The sequence below is a fragment of the Pholis gunnellus genome (assembly GCF_910591455.1).
Source record: "Pholis gunnellus genome assembly, chromosome: 20".
Lineage (NCBI taxonomy): Eukaryota > Metazoa > Chordata > Actinopteri > Perciformes > Pholidae > Pholis > Pholis gunnellus.
Genome location: NC_136547.1, coordinates 7,472,584 through 7,488,442, shown reverse-complemented (window position 1 = coordinate 7,488,442; position 15,859 = coordinate 7,472,584). Strand labels below are relative to the sequence as shown.

Genomic DNA, 15,859 nt, shown 5'->3' with positions numbered 1-15,859 from the left:
AATGAGCTCCACCTCAACCAGCAACAACGTTAAAATCCTACTTTACATTAATGTATGAATAATAGTAATCTAATGATGCAACATACGATAGTGTAACAGTCACGGCGGTCAATCTTGGATTATTTTAACAACGTGGTATTAGTACATTTACTGAAGTAAAGGATCTGAATACTTCCTCCACCACTTACTTCGTATACACTTCTTCTTTTACTGTTTTGACCTTTCTCTTATTGCTATTCTATTTTGCGCTGGTGTTTGTATTACTTCTTATACACTTAATACTTTTTATTCTAAGGTTTATATATGTTTTTACTCTTATTGTTTTTTCTTATTCTTATCTTGTAATCTTTCATCAATCTCTTGCACTAGAATAAATGTCTTATTTTACACTGTACATGCATACACTCCCCTACATTTCTCATGAGGGGGGACACCTTGTGGACAAAAGAGGAATCGCAGGGCTTCGTCTTATTAATGCCCCATCTGGTGTGGAATGAGTCAAGAGTAATGAGCAGGCTAATGAGTGTAAGACAAACACCTCAAAGGCCGGTGGGAGGCGTTTGGTGTCAGAGCTGGTTGGTAAGACTGTCCTCTAATTGAAAGGTCAGAGGTCGGCGTTACAGTCTTCAGCCACGAGGGCTTTTAATAAGTCAGAGAACACCTGTCGCTCACTCTAAGTCTTGGATTATGGATAAGTGTGGGAGCCAATTATGCCACATGTAAGCCTAAAATATGTCTGTATGTGCTCTTGTTCTGTGTGTGTGTGTGTGTGTGTGTGTGTGTGTGTGTGTGCGTGTGTGTGCGTGTGTGTGTGTTCGCAGTAGAGCAGATCCGTAAGCGGAGATGTAAAGCGGCGTTCAGCTACGCGCCTCAGCATGAAGACGAGCTTGAGTTGAAAATAGGAGATGTCATCGAGATCATATCAGAGGTAAGACTGATCACTGGACTCATAGTGAATCATAAATACACTTTATAAAGGCCAGTCTGCAGAAATACGCCTCCATAAAACACACAAGCAAGTGTCTTTTTTAGCACATTTATCTCTTGATTTATAAAGAGATATCTTGGGAGTAAACATTATATATGAATGTTTGTTTTACCAGAGAGCATTGACAAGTTTATATATTGATCCAAATTCTTTCATCCAAATACCAAATATAAAGAGCTCGGGTTTGTTTTTTTGTGTTGGGTTTTTCTCATGTAGCAAAATGAGACTACAGACTGCATCTGGTTATGCGACCCAGTTGTACAATGACAATAAATGAAAGTACAACCGAATGCAGTGAGACTTCCTGTTATTTTTTGGCATACTGCTTTTGACATACTGTGAACCTAAAATGAACCTTAAAACTGAAACACAAGCTCTTCCTCTTTGGAGAGCCCATGTAGATATCTGTGTAAATCTTTGCTCTGGTTTCTCTGTGTGTTGTGTTGTGTGCGTGTTTAGGTGGAGGAGGGCTGGTGGGAGGGATTTATAAATGGGAAGACTGGAATGTTCCCCTCCAATTTCACCAAAGTTGTCCAGACGGAGTCGGAAACTTCCTCCTTGGACACATCGCAGGAGGAGCTGCACAGCACACGCACCAGTGAGTCTCAGCCAATCGGACGGTGGGAAGGCCGTCGCATATAAAAAAAACATAAGCTACTCTCTCTGGTTGTTATATAAATAACTTTGGATGTTTGAATTACCATGACATTTTCTTATAAATAATGAAAATGATTCTACTGAATCTACATTTGCAGAAGTGATGAAGCTAGCATGTAATGTCTATTGTGTGTGTGTGTGTGTGTGTGTGTGTGTGTGTGTGTGTGTGTGTGTGTGTGTGTGTGTGTAGGTAAGGACAGCCCAGGCAGTGAGAGTGATGGAGGCGACAGTCGGTCAGAGACGGGTTCAGGAGAAATCCAGCCCAAGAAGGTAATCGATGTTGTTCAGTTCTACATTCCTCTGCACCGCCCTTCGTCTAAACACTAAAACAATAGATTCTTCACACTGGTCTTAGGACCATCATCAGACAAGAATGATCCTGCCCGAGATCTAAAACCCGAATCTTAATGCCCTGCAGCGCACACTGTGAGCCTCACACACGGTCAGACCACGTTTTTAGTATCAAACGGAGCGAATGTTGGCTTCTTGATTTAAAGCAGTTGCAACAGCGTCTCAGTTGTGCAGTGAAAATACTAATAATAAAACGTCTGTACTCAACACACTCCTGCAGCATAATGCACCCCTCTCCTCTATCCACCCGTATGCTCAGTACTTTCTAAAATACACAAAAACACACCTTCTACACATCTTGTAGTTTATTTTTAAAGGAAGACTTCACCCCAAAACCAAAACATACATATTTTTTTACTCTTACCTTGTAGTGCTAGTTATCAGTCTCGATTGTTTTGGTGTGAGTTGCCTAGTTTTGGAGACATGGAGAGATATTTTCTCCAATGTATTCATTTGGTTTGTGGTGCTTAAAGCGCCAAGAAGATCAACCGCAATGTCTCTTTCAAAAAATCCTGACCCGGTTGCTCAAGACCATCCACAGACGTCGCTGTGAGCAGTTTCATGCAGGAACTACTTTATTTCAACCATAGTTCCTGAAAGACACCGCTCACAACAAAGTCTGTGGATGAAAAGAGGAAATGGAAAAATATCTATTTTTGTTTTGGCGGTGAACTGTCCCTTTTTAAAGCACCTTGCATTATTGGGACATAGTTAACCAATCAGAGCTTAGGAGGCGGGGTTAAGAATGGAGATGTCATCCCGGCTACCTATCTACATTAATTACTGCAGGGATGAAGTAATTGTGCAGACCAACAGGAAGTTAGTTGGTTCCCTTGACAAAAAGCCAATAGAATTTTTCCATTTGTATTTTTGCAGAAGATAAGCTCTGTGGCAAACAAACGTTTATGATACGTACATGTGTTGTTCAGCGAAGATAAGCTTCACAAATGAACCCCGCTTTTATGAATTTTGGAGCATGAATACAATGTTAACGTTAGGCTATAAAGGACAGTCAGATGAGTGCGAGTATAAACGTCCTTATTTCAGACGTCTAACCAGAAACACATTAAAAAACAACAACAACATTGCCTTCAAGACGAGGGAACTGGGAGTGCAAAAAGGACGAACTCATTTCCTGGTTTTAGGACTCATTCCTGCAGCACTCTATTCATGAAAAACAGCAATAGAAAAATGGTGCATGAAATTGACGCCGATGTAGGAGTTGTTATAGAATAGCATTTATTTTGATCAGTAGGACAACCGTTAACTGTTTCTCTCTCCTGATTGGTTGGGGCAAAAATAAATCAGCAAACATGAATGTCACTGTTTGGGTGACAGAATGAAAGTGAAATCAAAATCAAAAGTCAGTGTGACTGACAATCAGATCAAAAACATGGCTAAACTCCCAGCTTGTGTGACTGCCAGGGACAAATGTAAGCTGTGTGTTCAGCCATGTTTTGGGAACAATGTGAACATTCAGATGACGCTGCAGTGGACGTGGTGACTCATTGGAATCCACTGAAACAGCTGCTGCCTCCCACAAAGCTTCACACGTTCAGGTCCACCAGGGGTCAGTGTGTGAAACCCAAACCTCAGATTTATTTTTTTCAGCGATGTGTTCCTTTAAATATTGTGTTTAAATTCCAGTGTTTCACCTCTTTTTCCTGCTTCCTGTAGGTCCGAGGGTTTGGCTTTGGTGACATCTTCAAAGACCAGCCCATCAGACTCAGACCACGCTCCATGGAAGTGGACTCAGAGGGGGACAAGGTGAGACCCCCCCCCCCCCACACACACACACACAAACACAAACACTTACTTCATACATGTTTTGATACTGTGATCATTGTATTCTGTGAAGCTAAGGAAGGAAGTCCCAGTCTTGGCTCCTCCCCTTCCTCTGTTTCAGTTTTACAGCACAGGAAGTGGTTTTATGTTGACTGACACACACACACACACCCACACACACACACGCATCCTGCAGGGATTTGACAAGCAAAGCAGAAGTGAGAGCTCGCCAGGGCAGAGAGGGAGAGAGAGAGAGAGAGGGAGAGGAGGGGAGGTTTTACAGTTTTTCACTGACGTTTACATATTCACACACACACTGTCTCCTGCTGCCGGCGCTGATGTAGCAAAGCTCTGTCTGTCTGTCCGTCTGTCTGTGTTTGACTGGAACCAGAGGAGAGGACGGTAAGGTCACGTTTTCTCTATTTCTGTCCCTCTCTTGTGTTTGTCCCCCGTTTGATTTGTTTTATTTCCTCTGTCCCTCACGTTCTTCTTCTCTTATCCTGTTAATGTGCGCTGTTTCACGTGAGATTAAACAGAGTTTCAAGTGTTGTGGTTTAGCTGCGGTGGACTTTCAGGTTTGGGGAAGTCGGTGGAGTCAGCCTTAAGTTAAGTGATACATCGTGCAGACAGAAAGTGTTTGTAGATTACACATTAAATGTGTCTGTTGATGATCAAAGTACCATTTCAAAGGCTGTGTCTCTCTGCCAGGAATGCATTTTTTGGTTAAATACGCTTTAATCTTTTTTTTGGCATAAAAATAGTCAAGTTCATGGATTAAAGGAATTTTAGTTTACCAAAATTACAAAGAAAAGAAAAGCATATTTACTTACTCCCATTGGTTTCTGGCGATGCAGATACTTTTGGTTTTATTTGCAGATCTTTTTAAAAAGGGGTATCGGAAAGAAAGGGTCAGACATTAAAAATGTAGATGAAAAGTTCTGCAAATAAAAATGTAAATTATCTGCATTGCTGGAAACCACCAGGAGGAAGAAAGTGCGGGTTTGGTAATTGTGGTGAGCTGACCTTAAATTCCAAATCTATGAATGTAACTATTTTAATGACAAGAAGTTTTAAAAAGGTGCTCATTTTCCCACTAAACATTAATCTCGGCAGGTTTTTAAAATCACATTTCAGGAGACATGAAACTCTTTATACAACCCCACATTTATGATTTTTTCACTTCATTTTGTAATTTAAATAAGAAACATTTCTGAACAGAACTGAGACTAATAGATGAAGAAAGTGAGAGACGCGGGATGGAAACACAATAAATTAAGAAGGTACAGAAGACTAAAAACCTGAATGTAAAGAGACTTTTAAAACACAGAGTGGTGATCAAACCTTCCTGCAGCTTCTCCAGACATCTGAAGGATGTCTGTCAGCCTGTCCTGCTGAGCAGGAGGCCGTTATGTTGCTTTATGGTCAGACATGTCTCTCTAATGAGGCTTTGAAGGAGGTGACAGCAGAGCGTCTCCATCCGGGACGGGGGGGACGCTGAGTCACAGGAAGCCACGTCAACTTTATAACTGAACTAGAAGGTCAGCTGCTCTTAAAGTGGGTGAAGTCCTGATGTGCTGCATCACACATAGTGTTTCACTAGCTGGTGATGATGAGTTAGATTCTTTTTGTGCCAGAATTCAACATCGTTCAGCTCTGAATCTGGCCAAAGGGGAAGTGTTTCAGTGTTTCATCCAGACTCTTTTCATTGCAGTGAGTCAAAGTCACTCAACTCAGCTGAGTCTTCAATGTAAAACAATTACCCCCCCCCCCCCCCCCCCCCCCCCCCCACACGTTATCATTCATGGCAGGTTTATATTTAGTCTGAACTCTTCTCTCTCTGTCCTTCAACGCTTTCCTCGTCAAACCACTTATTCCACAAATCAACAAATCTTTTGTGGATTTATTAAACTTGGCCCAAAAACGAGATTATTTCCTCACGGCCAGCAGGACGCAGTGTCATACAGTAAATATACTGTTTGTACTTAATGCTGTAGAGAGGTGACTAAAATGTTATATCATGGAATTTAGTGTCATGAGACAAGAAACGGGCAGAAGACTTAAAGCCCCTACAATAAATCACGTTTTTATTTTATCAATGGATGAATGGACTGTGTAAAATGTGAATATGGGGGGGGGGGGGGGGGGGGGGTATTTTAGTGTCTTCTAGCTCATTGTTTTGGTTTCTAAGCCTTCAACTTCACTGTTTTGGTTCATTCTCACCACTTTCATAAGCGTTGTTATATGGATGTGGTCAGTTGTACAGCAAACCACCTAAAAACACATGAAAAGTCCCCTCCAGAGGCCGGACACTTTTAAAAACGTCAGCATATGTCATATAAAAACATTCACTGAGTCATTAATGCCACATTAGTGGGTCGTTCAAATGGACTCACTTGAAATCCCGAGGCCAGCTCAACACTTTACTCAAGGTTGGTGATGTTTGTTTAATTCTCACTGTGTGACATTTTACAGTAGAAAAAGAAAACTGACGGCTTTATACGCGTGTTTGAAATTCCTCCGGTCACACTTTGGTTTACAACAACGCGGCTCTGAAGCAGCCAGATGTGCAGTACAGTAAATGCAGCTGTTTGGTCATGTGAGGTTTCTCCTGCGCTAAATAAGAAAATAGTTCCCTTTTTTCCTTTTTGAAACTAACAGTTCATTTCATTACATTACACTTCTACTCCACTAAATTTATATTAAAGCAATAATTTTTGTTTTATTTTACAAACCAAGACTTTTGACATGACACATTGTCATAAATTCAACTACCCAACAGTATATAAAAATGTAGGCTAAACTATGAGTCAATTAATCAATTAGCTAATTAAAAAAGTTATACAAAAATCTGCTGTTTTGATATTTCTCATGAAATAATTTAATTTATGTATAAAATTGTTTAAAATTAGCTTCACCTCAACTAAAATACTATATACACTCAGAGCGATCATTTCTCTCTATTAAGTACTTTTACTTTTGATACTTTGAGTACATTTTCCTGATTTATAAATACATATTTTAACGTCAATGTCTAGTGTGTAGGATGTGGCGGCATCCAGTGGTGAGGTTGCAGATTGCAACCAACTGAAACTTCTACCGCGTGTTAAGCCTGAAGGAAAACTTCAGAGTCAGTGTTTGGTTTGTCCGTTCTGGGCTTCTGTAGAAACATGGCGGACTCTGAAGAGGACCTGCTCCTTATATAGGTATAAACTGCTCGTTGTAAGGTAACAAAAACAAAACAACTCTTACTTATAACTTAATATTATGTTCACTTTCTGCCAATAGATCCCCCTAAATGCTACAGACTGTTCTTTTTAATTAACCGAGTATTTTCACAATGTATTATTAGTACTTTTATTTGAGTAAAGGATCAGAATACTTCCTCTGTCTGTCTATAAGAGGCCCAGAAACATGTGATGCTTGGACATGGAAGCGTCTCTGTGATGTTGTAATGATGTCTCAATGCTTGTGGCACCACATGGGTCTCATTAGAGAGGGAGGGGGGAGAGAGGAGAGAGGAGAGAAGCTGGCGGGGGAGGTGGTGTGTTACTTTTTTTTTTTCTCTCGGGCCGAACAGAACAGAGCTGTGTGTGTGTTCGGGACAGACCGGGTCTTGTGAATGTGTGAATGTGTGTATGTGTGTGTTTTCCTGTGGAAGAGCCACCCTGGTTCCACAAACACTGTCGAGGGATCCACTCCAGCCAGAAAACAACGGCTCCTTTAATAACCTACACCACACACACACACACACACTCACACTGCATCATGCAGTCAGCTCGGTGGCTTTTGTGCTAAATCCGATCTCATCCTCTCTAATTAGATGGTTAGATGGGAGCTGTGGGACATTGCTGTCCACTAGAGGAAAGTGATTACTTCAATTTAATTCTTTATTTCTTTGTCCTTCAGTTTATGATTTGTTCAGCCTCTCAAATATGGAGTTTTTCTCTGTTTAATATCACATTAAACTGAATATCTTCGGGTGTAGGACTGAAAAAAAAAACAAGAGATTTACAGACATCACCTTGGAAAGTTAATAACTGGTAGATGAAGCGATACATTAGTTAGTTGCAGCCCTGCATTCATTGAGGAGTGAACCACAGCTGAATCAAACCAGGTCACGATCATTTCTAGAGACGTCGGTCAAACTAACCCTGGCATGGACAGGAAGTCCAAACCGAGTCCGAGTGGTTACACACACTAAAATGAGACGGAGATTACGCAGCTGGTTGCAAAATGATGATATCTGCTGCAGATGTACATAAGTGCATCTGAAGATCTAAATTTGGATGTGAAACTAAAGGTTTCCCCTCATCTGTCCTTCTTTCAGGTCAACGAGGGGAAAGCAGCGAGCGTTCAGCCGGAAACCATGAAGACTGAACCTGATGGCAAAGCCAAAGGTGAGACAGCTGAACTGTTGTAAAGATAAATCCAACACAAACAACAATATAGTCTGATGAGACAAAGAAACATTCAACCTTTTTCTAAAGCATACTGACGTTTTTCATGTAGAAGCTTTCTTCAGCCACCGCCTTGTAAATACTTCCTGACTGATGTGTTCAGGTGCTTGTGGAAAGCTCCGACATCAAACTTTTGGGAAAGCTAAAGTATTGCATTAACGAGCTGTGTTGCATAAACTCAAATCTAGATGACAAAATAAAACGCAAACATGATTGTTGTGGGAAAGATTGACCTTTTTTGCATGTAAATTCCACTTTATTGTCATTATACATCACAGGATTGAACAATGACATGCAATGAAAACCACTCTCTTGTTTTTCAACTCTTAATTCTTGAATTTGATTGGCAGGGCGGGAGCAATGTAAAGTCCTCTTCCCATATGAAGGACAAAACGAAGACGAGCTGTCACTAAAAGAGGGAGAAATCATCAACATCATCAGCAAGGTAATTCAGAACGTGTGTGTGTTTATGTGTCTGCTTTTATTCTTGCAACTTTTGGTCACTTTCATTTGCTTGAAGAACAATTTGCATCCAGGTGCACATTAAATACACCGAGCAAGCATTTAAGGTGCAGTTCAGACCGAACACACTTTGCTGTCTTTTGTGCAGGACTGTGCTGACGCGGGCTGGTGGAAGGGGGAGATCGGGGGACGGCAAGGTGTCTTCCCAGATAACTTTGTCAAGCTGCTAGACGTGGATAAAGAGGTGATTTCTTTTGGAGCAAGGAAACATGCAGGAGTTGTCTGTTTATTGTGATATTAGAAGGCAGGAAAGCCTCAAAGACATGATGCATTACTAACATGTTTTTATGTTTCTGTGTGTTTCCAGAGACCAAAGAAACCGCCTCCTCCCAGTGCACCTTCAGCTAAACACACCACAGGTACAGTAACACCGTATGTCTTTCCTCTCTGGTGTTTCCATGTTCTGAGAGAGAGAAAGAGAGAGAAACCTGTAAAAACTCTGACCTGTAGAGAGAAAGTCGGAGGTCAAGAAGGTTCCTCCTGAGCGACCTGAACACCTGCCACAGAGAGACCAGGATCGAGGTACAGTCTAGACCGCTTCGGCCCGGCTCGGCCCGCCTTCAGCCTGCAACTTTCTACTGATCTGTTCAGCGGGCAATGGACAGATCACTAATTAACACGCTTCATATTAATAATCCGGGATTTGATTAGCTGGAAAGGGTTGCAGCATAAAACGGAGACTCAATATCAGCGTGAAAACTGGACGATGACGATGTAAATGGAGCCAAACATGCAGCAGGTTTCTGTTGAAACATTCGATCACTTTGCAGTTTGTTTGTCCTCCGTTGTAAAGCGGAGGAACAAAGCTTTGATTGAGGAAACTGTCAACATCATTCTGTGTGCAACAGGAAGCTCTCGGCACTGAGGTGGTGATCTTGACAGACACAAACTTTCAGTTGTCTCCTTGTACCGTATTATTACAACACAAATAGACAAATTATTAAATTATTATTATTATTTGACCTTTTTGGCCTCAAACTGTTTTTTAATTGGGGTCATCGCTCTCTGATTGAACTGCTTACAACTCACACACAATATCTGAAACTTGTGACAATGGGCCTCAAGAAGAAGCTATTTTATAAATGTATCACATCATTTTTTTCATGTAAAATCTTTATAGTCGACTCTACGGCTGTTAGATGAATATCGTGAAGTAAAAAGTACTTCATATTTGCCTCTGAAATGTCGTGGAGTAGAAGTATAAAGTTGCTATTTCTAGTTATTTGTCCCTTACTAAATCTCATGCGCGCTCATAAACCAAAATCAACTGATCCTCTCTGGTCCATTTTATTTCCTTGCTTCTTGTTCTGTTTTCCCTCCCAGCCTGGGGCGACTCCAGACCTTTCTTCTCCTTCAGTTTTAATCTTTAACAACCTTCTCTGGCTTTGCATCTCTTGTACTCCTACCTTGCCCTCACCTTATTATGCTTGCATGTTTGTGTGTATTTATACCGTACAATACGTTTTTTTTAATAATTTTTCCCTTTGAACATCCATGTGTGATTCTGTGTGTGTGTGTGTGTGTGTGTGTGTGTGTGTAGGTATAGGTGAAGAAGTGAAGCTTGGAGAAATCCCCAAGCCCTCCCTCCCGTCTACCCTTCCCAAGAAACCCCTCCCCCCAAAGACAAGCACCTCCTCTTCCTCCCAACCCCCGCGGCGTCCTGAGAGACCGCCCACTCTAGCGTCAGTACACACACACACACACACACACACACACGCAGGCTCTTACGAAAAAGAAAGAAATCCCAAATACTCCTGAGCGTATACAGCCTAATGTTGTTGTATGGTTTACCTGCTCAGGTGTGAAAGCCCCAAGTCAGAGGGCGGGGCTTCGACACCAGATTCTGCCCCTGACAGGTCACATGACGCTGGTGAGTTTGAGTGACAGGAGCATCGACCCGCTGAGATCAAGATATGGTGCCTCAGTAACTGTTGGAGCGCTCTCTCTCTCTCTCTCTCTCTCTCTCTCTCTCTCGCTCTCGCTCTCGCTCTCTCTCTTTGTCTCATGTCAAACAGCTGATGATCAGCTGTTGTTTGTGTTTCAGATGTTGACCTCAATGTCGTGGTGGCGTCAACAGAGAAGCTGAGTCATCCGACGGCGACGCGGCCGAGAGTCACAGACCGCCGGCCTCGATCACAGATCATCACACCAGTGAGTGTCTTTAATCAGCCCATCGAGAAGGACGTGTTGATGTACACCACTGTGTCACCAACAGGGGTGGAAGAAGCACTCTCATCCTTTTAAGTACAAGTAACAATACCACAGTGCAGAAATACTCTGCTACAAGTAGTAGTCCTGCAAGTTTACTAAGTAAAAGTACAAAAGTTTTAACATAAAAAATACTTAAAGTCCTCATGCAGAAGTGTGCATTTCAGAATAATGTATATTGTATTATTAGCTATTCATTATTGATGCATTCATGTGTTCATGACTTAAATGTTGCAGCAGGTAAAAGTTGAGCAAATTTGTATAACATTTATAGTGTATCATTTCCTTATAGTACAAAACAGTAAAGTTAATGAATCAATCGCTAAAAGCAGAATACTATAATCATGACTATTTCGTACGAACTACTTTGTACAGCATGAAATGGGTACATAACTCTGTTTGGTGTCCATGCTAATGATTTAGCAATCAGTATTCAAAGCATAGTGTGCATTTGTGGAAAACGTATTGTGTACTTGTCGTGTACTGATCAATACGAAGGTTAGTGTTGAGTCACGGTGCAACAACAGGAAACTTATGTGTTTTTTATATTTTTGAGCAGTGCGAAGTGGAGCTGTTTGTATGGATTATGACTGTATGTAAATTTCATATTTCTGATAACAGTATCTGTAGAGTGCTTCAGAAAGCCACCGACTTTGCACTGAATAGATGTCTGTCTTGCAGTCTTCCCTGTCCAGTATGGACCTGGACTCCCCTACAGTGATGGACAGGAAGCAGAAGGAGGAGCCGGAGTCGGTCCCCTGCAGACCTGTAGAAGTTTCCGCGAGGAAAGGAGTCCCCACCGTCCCTGTACGACCTCCTTCATTATCACTATTTATTTCATCCAGCAGAGGGCGCCGCGCCACATATTTTCATGTTTCTGAGCAGTGTGTCAAAAGTTTTGAAAGGTGGATGTCTTTCAGTTGGCAAAAACAATCTCGTTTGTTACAATTACAAGACGTTACAATTTCCATTTTTCTCAGCACTTTAAAGACATATTTTCTGTAAAGTGCTCACCACCAAATTATACATCTGTCAGCTGCTCCTTATTATGAAAAACCTGAAGCAGAACTACCAGGTTATATTTTAGATGTTAAAATAGAATAATTCATAATATCATCTCTGATCTGTGTTTACATTTGCCTTCAGGTACCTGACAGTAAAGCCCCACTGCCCACCAAGCCCTCTGTCCTGACCCTGCCGAACGCCGGCCATCGCCCCGCATCCCCGTCTTCCTCCTCGGGTCTGAGCCCCTCCCCCGAGCTCAGGCATTCACCTCTGACCCCCCCGACACTGGAGGAACTCAGGAACCAGCTGAGGGACCTGAGGTCCTCCGTAGAACTGCTGAAGAGCCAGCACAGGTACGTTAAACCTAGAATCTTTTAAAACCTTTTAACTTAAAAGTTTTTTATTAATGCTACCTTATGGGTTCAGTTCCAACACGTTGATTTATCTGTTTTGTCATTATTTTGTTTTTATTGTGGGTGTTTTATTCCATTTTATTTTTTTATTTATAACTTGTATTTGCCTCATTGCCATCCTGTAATGTTATAATCCTGGTTCACCCATGTAAAGCACTTAAAGAGTTCTTTATAAATAAAGTGTATTATTATACCTGTGTATACAAGCATGCATGAGTGTGTGTGTATTGGAGTCATGGTGTATTTCTGTGTATTTCAGGCAAGAGATGAAGCAGTTGACCAACGCGCTGGATGACGAGAGGAAGATTCGCGTTAGTTTACAGGTGAGACTAAACAAACAAACAAAGCAGGTTCTGAAATGAATGGCATTAGAAATATTAGTATATAGTAATACTATGTGTGTACTGTATATATTGGGTGTAAATTGGTTCATTTAGAGTTAATTATTGAGCTTTTTAGAAGAAATGCCACAGGACTGAACAAAACGGTATAAAAAAATCTGCTCTAATACCCAAGAAATACCGGGTATAGTACACACACGTTATGAAAAATGCTGTGATCATTGGATGCAATAGTACTAAGACTTTCTGGTTTTGGTCAGGACAAAAAACAAGCGATGTAACCCATTTTGTAGATTAGATAATCAACTGATTAATTGAATGTGGAAACCACTCATTCTCTAGTAACACTGGCGTACTCTCATCCAGAAAGGATTTTAAGAGATTTTATGTGTGTCTTTGCTTGACAGATGGAAGTAGAGCACATAAGGAAGAGCCTGTCGAAATGAAGACTAAAGCATCCTCTTATCGCCACATCGGAGGACAACATTTGAACATTCTCACTGTTGGCCGAGACACTTCAGCCAAAACAAAGTTTGTGCCAAATGATCGTCAGGATCAACATCAGCAACAATACAGTACCATGGAACCATCCACCTTCCCACCCCCTCTGACGTCGCCTTATCCAGCGTTTACTTCTTTATTTTCATTTTTATTTTAAAGAGGCTTCTCTTGTTAAGTTTACTGCTATCTTGTCAAAGCTTGCTGTGCCACCGGTACTCGGAACGATGACACAGAGGCTTCCGTGGCGACCTCGCTGGTACTTCTGGTTTCTAAGTGTAAAGGCGACTCAACCTTCGTAGCCCGGTTGGTTCAGACAACCTCTGTGCTGGTCTGTGTCCACTCTGTGGCCTTCACCTCTTATCTGTGTGTGTGTGTGTGTGTGTGTGTGTGTGTGTGTGTGTGTGAGAGAGCGTTTTGTTTTTCCATCCATGTGGGGACCAACAGTCAGATTGGGGACATCTTTGTAAAGTGAGGCTGTTTTGGCCCGATCATTAATTCTTCAACGGGCAACATTATGATTATGATTTAGGTTGATCAAAGCCTTCATTTTGAGGCACATCATTAGCATTATGGTTGCATTGTTTTATACACTGAGCTTGATGTTTCTATGGTACACTGCAGGCGGAGGATTTTTCGAAACATCAGCCATTAACAGCCCTAACCTTTTTCTTCTTGATGTCCTAACTTTATAACTTGCGGTCAAATATTCCATCTGTTGGGAGGCTAAAACTATAAGCACATTATGATTCTTCTCCCTATTAGTTTAATTAAGTCTTATCAACATGACAAGTGCTGATACTATAGGTGCTAATTAAAGGAATAGGCTTGTTTGCTTTATTGATGGGAGTTAGATGAGAACATCAATGCCACTCTATACGCTAAATGTGAAGCTACAGCCAGCAGCTAATTAGCTTAGCATAAAGACTGGAAACAGGGGGAGAACAGCTAGCCTAGCTCTAAAATCCAAGCTCTGAAAACCAAGCTTTAAAAATGACAATTTGTGGTTTTTCGATGACAGACAGTCACCGCTTCCGACTGAGACGTAGTCTGTCAAATAATCTGCGTAAAACCACAATGTGTTACTTTTACTCTTTGCTTTTGTTTTTTTATATGTAGGAAACAAAAACATAATGTTATTTATTCTTTACAGGAACTGGTGAAGCTTAATGCTATGCTAAGCGTCTCGTGGTATTAATCTTCTCTTCTAACTCGGCGAGAAAGCAAAGAAGCACATTCCCAACAATATCATACAATTTCTTTGAGAAAATCCAAAACTGCCCTGTGATATTTGGCTACAAACCAATGCGGGAAAAAAAGCACATGTCCCTGCATGAACACTCTTATTTATGTTGTCTGTCATGTGAAAAGCATTGCCTTCTGGACCAAAACATATTTCACCTTGTTTTTGCTTTTGCACTTTTGCACCACGATTCCAAAAATCAAACAGCTGTGCTGGTCGCACCCCCCCCCCCCCCCCCAAAAAGAATTAAAAACGAGATCCATGTGCATCAGATGTTTCTGGTGCTCTTTTGGCAGCAGGTGAAGGGTAAAGACAGGGTTGGAGGAATGTAGTCGGTGAAAGGACCTTACAGGTAAAACAAGATACAAATGTGTGTGTGTGTGTGTGTGTGTGTGTGTGTGTGTGTGTGTGTGTGTGGTAGCATGTACGGCTGTTTGCCTCCCTTCCTTATATGTGCACAGAATCTATGGCAACCCGTCACTGTGGCCTTCCTGTTCTTGACTCCAAAACTTTCTTTTTCTTTCTTTCTTTCTTTCTGTCTTTCTTTCGTATGACAACAAGAAAACTGCTACAACTGAGTCTACAAGTTGTTTTCTTGACTTGGTCCTTTCTCTCCAGGATAGTGATAAATATATATACTTTTATATTTCAGTGTAATAAAGATGCTATTATGTACTGTACATGTGCATATTTTGTTTGTCTTGAAAAAAAAAACCAAATGTTTAAATTGTCTGCTGGTAAAATGTGTAATATACAGTATTATATGAAGGGGCATTTTGTTACATTCAAGCAATTGCTGCTCTTCCACAGATTGCTTTTATAGGTCGGTGTTTTTGTGCAGATGACTGATGTAAACAGGACATCTAAGTGAACAAAACGAGAAGTGAAAGTCTCAATTCAGCATTAGCTGGCAGTGAAACCACCGCAAACTTTCTGAAACAGCATTTATTCAGATACAACTGAAAAGAATTCCTGAAAATGTTTAAAAGTTAATGAACTGTACTCGGAGTTTACAATAGTTTTTAGATGTCTAATGGTTTGTTACTGAAAACGTCTTTGTTGGGGGATTAATTGTAGAAAAACCTTAACATTTTCACAACAGTATAAAATGCGAGTGAACATTGGAGCATTTTACTGCAAAATTCTGCAGTAAAAATAAAAAAGATGACATTAAGTTAAATGCAACCCAAAAGGAAAATAACTATACAAGAACAAAACATAAGAAAAACCCAATCAATATATATAAATAAAAATCCAGATATTGCATAAAGACTCATTCCTAATTTCTGTTGACATTTTAAACAATTAGTTTGCAGTTTCTCCATGTTTTGCAGCCAACTGAAGTATGAAGTCTTTGAAAATATTTGTTGCTAGAACCATGTCCTTCAAAA

At 40.9% G+C, this 15,859-nt stretch overlaps 1 protein-coding gene across 1 annotated transcript in view; it reads left to right on the top strand.

Annotated features, from left to right (window-relative positions):
- sh3kbp1 (SH3-domain kinase binding protein 1) overlaps positions 1 to 15,148 on the top strand; it is a 29,231-nt gene extending 14,083 nt beyond the window's left edge. Inside the window, exons 4-19 of the mRNA XM_079181023.1 lie at positions 822 to 928; positions 1,448 to 1,586; positions 1,836 to 1,915; positions 3,674 to 3,763; positions 8,109 to 8,178; positions 8,589 to 8,683; positions 8,849 to 8,944; positions 9,068 to 9,119; positions 9,211 to 9,282; positions 10,301 to 10,442; positions 10,560 to 10,630; positions 10,805 to 10,911; positions 11,650 to 11,775; positions 12,115 to 12,326; positions 12,646 to 12,709; positions 13,135 to 15,148. Of these exons, the coding sequence (XP_079037149.1) occupies positions 822 to 928; positions 1,448 to 1,586; positions 1,836 to 1,915; positions 3,674 to 3,763; positions 8,109 to 8,178; positions 8,589 to 8,683; positions 8,849 to 8,944; positions 9,068 to 9,119; positions 9,211 to 9,282; positions 10,301 to 10,442; positions 10,560 to 10,630; positions 10,805 to 10,911; positions 11,650 to 11,775; positions 12,115 to 12,326; positions 12,646 to 12,709; positions 13,135 to 13,173 (1,562 nt within the window). The 3' untranslated portion in view covers positions 13,174 to 15,148. The remainder of the gene's footprint in view (positions 1 to 821; positions 929 to 1,447; positions 1,587 to 1,835; positions 1,916 to 3,673; positions 3,764 to 8,108; positions 8,179 to 8,588; positions 8,684 to 8,848; positions 8,945 to 9,067; positions 9,120 to 9,210; positions 9,283 to 10,300; positions 10,443 to 10,559; positions 10,631 to 10,804; positions 10,912 to 11,649; positions 11,776 to 12,114; positions 12,327 to 12,645; positions 12,710 to 13,134) is intronic.
- Positions 15,149 to 15,859: the final 711 nt, after the last annotated feature.